The following is a 9,532-nucleotide window of genomic DNA, read 5'->3' on the forward strand; positions in this document are numbered from 1 at the left end:
TTCCCATACTTTGGGAAGATCAGCTGTAGGGCTTCTGAAATGCCCAAGAAAGGATGTAGTGGCAATCAAACATAACCATCCTGTTTATTCAACACAATGTGTCCTGCCATTGCATTGGAATGGGATGCCTGTGTTACTGGTGTTTTCGCTGTGTACCTTGAACATTAAATTGGAACCAGTCTGTCTGTACATGTGGTGCAGCTGAAATCATCATTGGGTGCCTGGTGTCTACTGATTGCTTGTCATCCACACTTTTGTCCTCTTTGCCTGCCCAATTAGCTGAATTGCTCCCCACTTCCTGTGTTGCTTTGCTTACTGATCTGCTCACCTCCCTTCTTACCCATTGACATGTGGCTCCCCTTGCCACATTCCTTACTCACCACCTCACTCGCCAACCCCCTTACTGAGTCACTTAATGTCCCACTTACTGCTATAGACAAGATCTGAACACTTCAGTAAACAAAATATGAACCTGAAATATATATCTAAGTTTTAAATAGACTGTGCTTTTTGAATTACAATTAGTTCTATTCCATGTTCATGCAGATAGCCAACTGCGACATTGTTGGTAATGATGTCACATGCACTATGACTCCAGGCACGGTGAGTCAGTTCCCTGCAGTTTCAGTGGCAGCAAATACAGACTTTTTTGAAATAACAGGGCTGTTTTCCCTGGAGCGTCGAAGATTGAGGAATGACCTAATAGAGGTTTATAAAATCATGAGGGGCATAGATAGGTATAAGACAAGGTCTTGTCACTGGGTTCGGGAGTCTAGAACTAGAGGACTTAGGTTTAGGGTGAGAGGGGAAAGATTTAAAAAGGACCTAAGGGGCAACTTTTTCATACAGAGGGTGGTGCGTGTGTGGTGAGAGCTGCTCGAGGAAGTGTTGGAGGCTAGTAAAAATTGAAACATTTAAAAGGCATCTGGATGGGTATATGAACAGGGACGGTTTATAGGGATATGGGCCAAGTGCTGGCAAATGGGACTAGACTAATTTAGGGTATCTGGTTGCATGGATGAGTTGGACTGAAGGATCTGTTTCTATGATTGTATGACTATGAATCTCGTAACTAGAATGTTGTTGCAGCATAACTTTTTATGAAGATAGATACTGTTCACAGTTATTTCACTAAAGCAGCTTTCTAACTCTTCAGATATTTAAAGTTAACAAAAAATTGATTTTTACTTTTGGACTTTTCCAAATTAACTTCTTGTTTAAAAATGAAACATAACAAAAGGTGAAATGTTTGAAATTGTTTGACAAAATATTTAAGGAATTACATAAATGTTTTACAATTATGCACATTTTTATGACTTGGCTTCTATAAATATTTTAATTTGAAATCTGGGTAGCTTGTGGTAACAAAATATACTTTGAAAGTTGTAGGGGATTTTCAGATCCCCCAAATCTTAATTAACTGATTTGAATACAGTATTTCCTTCCTAACTTTCAAAATGCACAGTTATTTTCCTCTATCATGCATTATTCCCCACATAAAAATGAAAGACTTGCCACAGTTATCATGTCTACGAAAGGAGTTAACAACCACTGGACCACTTTTGTAGTGTAGCCCCTGTTATAAAGTAGGAAAATATTGTAATGTAGCCAATTTGTACAGAGCAAGCTCGCTCAAGCAATAATATAGTAATGACCTGTTCATTTTTTTTGTGATGTTGCTTGAGCTAAATTCTTGACCAGGACACTAGTGGAGACTCCACTAATTTTCTTCAAAATGGCTTTGTAGGACCTTTTGCAGTCACCTTTGACAGTAAGTGGGAACTCTGTTTAATGTTTCCCCCAACCACACAACATTCTTTCTGTACTGCACTGGAACGCCAATTTAGGTTTTTACACACAAGTCTCTGGAGTGGGCCTCAAGGCCACAATGTGCAATTGAACTCACAGGCACGAGAGCCACAGCTGATGAATAAGGAGAAAACATAGGTCATCCAAAACTGGAATTATCTGCATGATATGAAAATAGGAATTAAGAACAGGAGTAGACAAGTCATCCCCCCGAACATGTCCCACCATTTAGTACAATTATGCTTGATCTCATGTTGGCCTCAACTCCACTTTCCTGTCTGGTCTGCATAACTCTTAGCCCATTACTAATAAAAAAATCTATCTATCTCCTCCTTAAATCTATTCAGTGTCCTGAAGTCCACCATATTCTGCGATAGTGAATTCCACAGATTCACAACCCTGTAAGAGAGGTAATTTCTCATCTCCTTTTTAAATCTGCCACTCCTTTGTCTAAAACTATGATCTCCCATTCTAGATTGCCCCACAGGGGGAAGTATCTGCATTATGTCTACTTTTCAGTCCTCTTTAAGATCATATATACCTCAATTTGTTCTCCTCTGAATCTTCTAAACTCTAGCACGTTTAGGCTTAAACTGTTCAATCTTTCCCCATAAAACAAGCCTTTCATCTCTGGATTTAGTCTTGCAAACTTTCTCTGAACTGTCTTCAATGCAATTAAAGGAAATTTTCTTGGGAGGCAATGGGCAACTGAATGTGAACTTTGTACTTGTCTTCTCTTCATAAAATGGTTGAAATCTGACTTTTTAGGAACTTTGAAAGGCAATTTGGCATGTACTTGGAGAAAATTAATTTGAAGGGTAATGTGGAAATGTGGGATCAAATTGGACAGTTGTTTCAAACAGTCAGCACAGGTAACATTTTTCTATGCTGGATGAATTCTATGGTAATTTATAAAATATAATTTTCTACTGCACTATTTTGTAAATTAACAAAATTTAGTAAAATTCATTTACATATCCACAACATATTAATTGTAAATAAAGTCTAACTATGTCAAACTCTGGTGAGCTTATTAAACAAAACTTACCTCTCATAAATCTATTTGATTTTGTCTTATCTCAGTATGGCTAGAACTATTTGAGTTACATGTAGTATAATAAGCACAGATATGATAATAAGATGGTGATGCATATAATGATGCAACAGTGACGACAGCAGTAAAAGGCAAGAGACTGTGAAAGAAGGAACGTTTATTCTGTATTAGTGACAGATGCAGTTACAGGGAACAGTGTTAGCTACAAGATAAATTTGTAAATAAAGGATTTTTACAGAAATCTACCACAGTCAGACAGCAGTTACTCAAGACTAAGAAGATATCATTACAGGCCACAAACCACTAGAAGAGACAAGGATGGCCATTTCTTTAATGTGGAGGATAGAACCCCAAACCACAAGCCTCGAGACAACATTCTCAAACTATTATGTACCTTTTTTTTTAACCCTTTCCATTTCCTCACATATTTCTTTTAAACACCCATAATCAGTGGGAATAAATTATTGTGAGAATATATGTTGAATTCTAAACTAAACATTACATTATGTTCAATTGAATTGTTAATGCTACCATTACATTGCTTAATTCAATATGTTAATGGACCTCAGCCAAGGCTTTTAAGTAGTTGGTCAATCTGGCAGATTTTGTTTGCATTCAGTTACTTATCCCTGCTCTAATTCTTGAAGGAGCACTAAGGTGCGCAGGGAGATATTCAAAAAGGAAAACACAGATTTTAAAAATAAGCTGAAGAGGGAGTCAAGAAAATTAACGACACCTGCAGCTCCCCTCCAACACTAAATTTCCACCAAATTCAGGCACCACAGGACACCGGGCCTCATCAATGATCAACATTTGGCACACATTTTCAGTTTGGCTGTTTTGCACTGTACTGTCCTCACTTTGTTGGATAGCTTTGTAATTGCATTTGTCTGCTGGCAATTGATGTATCAGCCAAAACAGAATAAGGCCTCCAAGTTTCTGAGGAAGGGTCATTGGACTGAAATTTTCTGTCCAAGATGCAGCCAGACCTGCTGAGCTTTTCCAGCAATTTCTGCTTTTGTTTCTGGTTGACAGCATCCCCAGTTCTTTTGGTTTCTACAAACTTAGAACCCTGGTGTAACATAGGTGAAAATCTTGGACGTTGGGTGCTAATGACTGCACCTTTACAAGCTTAATTGTTGCCTGGGAGTTGTGGCCTCGATCAGGCATTTCTCTTGATTTTGATCTCGAAGTTGTGGGACCCACAACCTTTCATGCGCATCACTTCCCTGTTCCCCCCATAGAATGAAAGTAAGAACAGTTGACTAACTTTAAAAATCAAGTCAATTCCCTTAAGATGTGCGGTCAGGAGGGGCCTGGTGGGGCCCGGTCAAGTTTGGGAGCTTGCCCTTTTAAGAGGTGGTGTCCTTTCCGGATTGAGCTGAGGCGAGGGTAGGGAAGAGGCGGACTGAAAGTGACGGGCACATCATCAGCCCTGCAAGAGGGGGGAAGCAAGACCCAGAGACACACATTGTCTACCAGTTGATGAGTGCAGTGGAAAAGGCAAAACTAACTCCTCTCCCTTGGATGTTTTGAGAGAGGGGGAAATTCTGTAACGTTTTTGGAGGAATAAGCAGCTACTCCTGGAGGTTTGAACACACACAAGAAGAATATTTCAAACATTTAGAGGGAGAGAGACAGAGGGGGAGAAAAAAAGACACCCCCCCTTCCCCCCAAGTGATTTGACAAGAAGGTAGGAGAGGTTTTCATTCACGGGAGAGGAGACATGGTAAATTTGTGATTTTTTTTTACCCTTTGAACAACCCACATGTGAACCAGAGAGAGAGAGAGAGAGACACTCAGGAAAATGTAGGATCTGCAACAGCAAATAAGAGAGGGTTGGTTGGCCGTCTTTCTAATTTTATCTTGTTCGTGTCGTTATTTTTTTTGCTGGTTGTCGATTGTAATTTTTAAAAGAAAATCGTTCTTCTCCTCCTTCCCCCCCCCCCCCCCCGGTCCAGGTGTCGGTTCCCGAGTCTCTCAAAGTGCCTTCTACATGTTTGCAAGTGTTATGGACGTGAGTGTGTTCAAAAGGAGGAGAGGGTCGAGTTGGGAGATGCGATGGTCACTATGTGTCCTGATGGCAGCCGCGGTTACTACTTGCTCCTGGCCGGACTCTGCCTCTTCGCCGCCTCTTGCTTCCACTCCGAGGACGAGTTTCCCTCCCTTCTGGCCTGGCTCTTCTGCAGGCTCCTCTTCTACTCGGCCCTGAGCCTGGGCAGCCTGCTGCTGGGCACCCTCCTGGTCCTGGCCAAGCAGAGCCGCCTCAAGCCACTCCGCTTCCCCAGAGAGATGGACAGGTCGCCCGGGGCTCCCCAGCTTCTGCGCCAGCTCACGGTAAGGTGTACAACTCTCGGACACGCAGGACTTGCATTTATGTAGCGCCTTTAACGCTGATGACTCTTCACAGGGAGCATTCATGATCCTGCGCGAGCATAAGGATAAAAAACATTCAAATAGTGCTAGACAATTCAGATTGTGTAAGGGCAATATTTCTTGATTTCTTGTCAGACTTAAAGCAAACCTAAAATGTCATTGGAGGTCTGTACTATTCAAGCCAACGCATTTGGAAGTTTCTGTTGTCTTTCAAATCACTTAATACCGTTTAGGACCATGTAGTCAGATTCCAATTTGGTCCAGTTTGACTAACTGGACTGAACGTGGAACTATTATGTCAGTTGACCCAAAAGTTGGGTTAAAAAGTAGGCGTTGCCTTAAAGGGGGAAAGTACGGAGAAAATGTGTTGGGGAAGTAGTTCTACAATTTGGGACTTAAAGTAGCTGAAGGCATGACCACTGAAATTGGCAGTACATAATGCCAGAATTATAGGAGTCCATGTGGGGCTTGAGAATCTGGAAGGTTTTTGTTTCTAGGGAGAGGGGTGATAGTGTGTGAAGCCTTATAGGGATAAGAGGAAAAAAAACGAAAATTTAAAATTCAAGCCATGCTTGAATGGGAGCTGGGGAGATTGGAATTTTCTGTGACATTGGATAAGAGCAGAAGAGTTTTGTCAAACTTCAAGTTTACAGAGGGTATAATGTGGGAGATGCCAAGATTGTGTTGGTGTAAGAGGATATACATTTTTCACTGAGACGTGAGCTGAGACAGGTGGTCAGGCATTGTAATGGAAGTGAAATGAGTTGGTGTGAGTGATGCATAAATATCAGATTGGAAACTCATCTTGTGATCAGATATGATATCAACACATGTACATTTTAAAAAAAAGTTGGTGATTTATTTGGATTCAAAGTAAATTCTCTCCAAAACAGTCGAGGAAAGGAACGAGAGGGGAGGTGATTCTCTTTTTTTATGAATAATGGTCCGTTCCCTGAAAGAAAGCAGATATAAGAAGGAATTTCAAAGGAGGAATTGGATGTATAGTTGAAAGGAATGTTTTTTATAAAAGGGCTACGGGGAAAGGTTTTATTCTTGAATTAATTGGATAACTTGACTAAAGAGGCAGCAGAGGCTTCCTTCTATGTTGCAAGGTTCTATGATACATGATTATGATTCAATTGGAACCCTACTCTAACACTAAAGCAAAGAACTGTAGATGTCAAAAATCTGAAATATCAACAGAATGCTAGAAATACGCAGCAGGTCAGGCAGCATTTGTGGAGAGAAACAAGTAACCCTTTGAGGCTAAGTTTTTTTTGTTAGAATGAAATGTATTCTCTTGGTGACTTGGCATTTACTTCACCTCCAAACTTTATTCCTTTCTGGCGGACATTAATATGATCAGAACATTGTTGAGAATTCAAATAAGACTGGGTCCATGTATGCTGATATTAATATGGTATATTTCATGCTGGCCTGAAAAGATGGCTATCAATTTGATACGGAAATTAATTTCCACTTCTATGCTAGGCTCAAATGCAGGTTCTGCTTTGGTATTAAAGTACGTTTTGTTCTCGCTGTCCGCAGCTTGTTCTCTCTTCCTGACCTCTTCCTTTTATTCCTGCTATCTTTGTCTGCAGGCTCATATTTGGTCTCTCCAGTTATTGCTCCTGGTCAGCAGTTTCTCATCCATTTTTCCTCCTGTTTATGCCATATTAAGAACTACAGTATACTTTCCTCTTTTTTAAATTATAATTGTCGTGGCCTGAAAGTGGGTAGGTTGGTGAGTGTAACTTAATTGCACCCTGATTTTTGAACCTATTCTGTAGTGAAGTTATTATTTTCTGTGAACTCGATGACTCCTAATGTGCATTGGTGAAATGGAAAGGCTCCATATATAGGTATAAGTTGTTAACTGGTCACCCTGTGATGGAGCCACATGCAATCATATTTGTGTTTTTCTTTCTATGAATTGTCTATTTCAAGGAAATAAATTATTTAAAAACCTCAATTATCATCACTGCCATGGAATTCTTTGGTATCCTTTTGTAAACATTCAATTTTGGAACTAGTGTGTCAAGTTGGAATTGTTTCATGCAGCAAGTATATGGAGTATTTGTTGTGTCTTCAAAACAGTTACAGAGATGCCAGTCTCCTCATGGGTTAATAATTCTAGAGTTCAGTTGCAAAAACATTTTACTTTTGCAAGATGATGGATAGTGGCACCAATCATCTCTCCTACATAGTGTTTAGGCAGATGATTATTGGATCAACCGCACCAAGTTCTGTTTGCTTTATATCAGCTATGATATCAACACATTTACATTTTATTTATTTGGATTGAAAGTAAATACTCTCCAAAAACAGTCGAGGAAAGGAACGAAAGGGGAGGTGATTCTCTCTTTTTATGAATAATGGTCCATTCCCTGAAAGGAAGCAGATATGAGGGAATTTCAAAGGAGGAATTGGATGTATAGTTGAAAGGATTTTTTCTTCTTTTTTGAAAGGGCTATAGGGAGAGGTCTTATTCTGGAATGAATTGGATAACTTGACCAAAGAGGAGCAGAGGCTTCCTTCTATGCTGCAAGATTCTATGAAACGCGATTATGATTCAGTAGGAGCCCTACTCTAACACTAAAGCAAAGTACTGTAGATGTCAAAAATGTGAAACCACAACAGAATGCCAGAAATACACAGCAGGTCAGGCAGCATTTGTGGAGAGAACCAAGTTACCCTTTGAGGCTAAGTTTTGTTAGAATGAAATGTATTCTCTTGGTGACTGGCATTTAGATGCAGTGAGAAAAACAAAGTGAGAAGTTACAGGAGGGAATTGCAGAGGAGGGAGGGCCAAGAATAATTGAAATTTGCCACAAGAGAAGAACAGTAGAAAGATTATATATAAAGAGGTATGAAGTGCATATAGGAATTATAGTCTGTGTAATTGACTTTGAAGACATTACAAATACTCTGCACTTGCAGCTTGAAACAATCCCAAACCATATTGAACACTCGCCCCAAAACTCAATGTTAAAAGTAGTGAAGAAGAATTCCAGGGCATTGATATTTTTTAGGCTGTTTGAACGATAGCATGTTACTTCATGTGAATCATCAAATGAGTCTTAGAAAGTGTTCTATCTCTTTGAAATGGACTTCTTTTTTCTCTCCGACCACAAAGAAGGACGCAAGTATACGACTGTAGGTGTCACAAGGTGGCCACTTAACAGCTCACATTTATATAAGGTAGAGTGAGGCAGTGGAGGGATTTAAAAATAAAATTGAGAAGTTAATGTAGAGCAATGAGGACGAGGACATTGGTGTACAGAATTTGATGCGAGGTGTTACAAACACTTTCAGGGTAAAAGAGTAACTAGAGAGAGAATAGGGCTCCATAAAGATCAAAGGAGATAGGTGAGGTACTAAATGAATATTTTGCATGAACTTGGGGAATTGATGTCTTGAAAGGAATTCATATTGCAGAAGAGGAGGTCTTAAAATGCATGAAGGTAGAGAAATTCATAGAACATAGAACAATACAGCACAGAACAAACCCTTCTATATTGAGTATAGAAGCAAAGAGGTGCTTCTGCAGCTGTACAGGGCCCTGGTGAGACCATACCTGGAGTACTGTGTGCAATTCTGGTCTCCAAATTTGAGAAAAGACATTCTGGCTATTGAGGGAGTGCAGCGAAGGTTCACGAGGTCAATTCCTGGAATGGCAGGATTACCTTACACTGAAAGACTGAAGCGACTGGGCTTGTATACCCTTGAGTTTCGAAGACTGAGAGGGGATCTGATTGAGACGCATCAGATTATGAAAGGATTGGACACTCTGGCAGTAGGAAACATATTTCCACTGATGGGTGAGTGCCGAACCAGAGGACACAGCTTAAAAATACTGGGTTGACCATTTAGGACAGAGCTCAGGAGAAACTTCTTCACCCAGAGAGTGGTGGCTGTGTGGAATGCTCTGCCCCAGAGGGCAGTGGAGGCCCACTCTCTGGATTCATTTAAGAAAGAGTTGGATAGAGCTCTCAAAGATAGTGGAATCAAGGGTTATGGAGATAAGGCAGGAACAGGATACTGATTAGGAATGATCAGCCATGATTATATTGAATGGCGGTGCAGGCTTGAAGGTCTGAATGGCCTACTCCTGCACCTATTGTCTATTGTCTTTGGCCCACGATGTTGTGCCGAACATTTGTCCTAGCTTAAGCTATCCAATTGCCGCTTAAAGATCACCAATGATTCTGACTCTGCCATTCCCACAGGCAGCGCATTCCATGCCCCCACCACTCTCTGGGTAAAGAACCTACCTCTGACATCCCCCCCCCC

At 40.4% G+C, this 9,532-nt stretch overlaps 1 protein-coding gene across 2 annotated transcripts in view; it reads left to right on the forward strand.

The window, feature by feature from the left end:
* Nucleotides 1-4,148: 4,148 nt before the first annotated feature.
* snx25 (sorting nexin 25) overlaps nt 4,149-9,532 on the forward strand; it is a 230,299-nt gene continuing 224,915 nt past the window's right edge. The window contains exons 1-2 of one of the 2 annotated variants that reach the window (XM_043705929.1): nt 4,149-4,701; nt 4,825-5,200. In XM_043705929.1, coding sequence (XP_043561864.1) covers nt 4,925-5,200 — 276 coding nt within the window. In that variant the 5' untranslated portion in view covers nt 4,149-4,701; nt 4,825-4,924. The remainder of the gene's footprint in view (nt 4,702-4,824; nt 5,201-9,532) is intronic. The other variant, XM_043705938.1, reaches the window with a different exon arrangement.

This window comes from Chiloscyllium plagiosum, chromosome 2 (genome assembly GCF_004010195.1).
Source record: "Chiloscyllium plagiosum isolate BGI_BamShark_2017 chromosome 2, ASM401019v2, whole genome shotgun sequence".
In the NCBI taxonomy this organism is placed as follows: Eukaryota; Metazoa; Chordata; class Chondrichthyes; order Orectolobiformes; family Hemiscylliidae; genus Chiloscyllium; species Chiloscyllium plagiosum.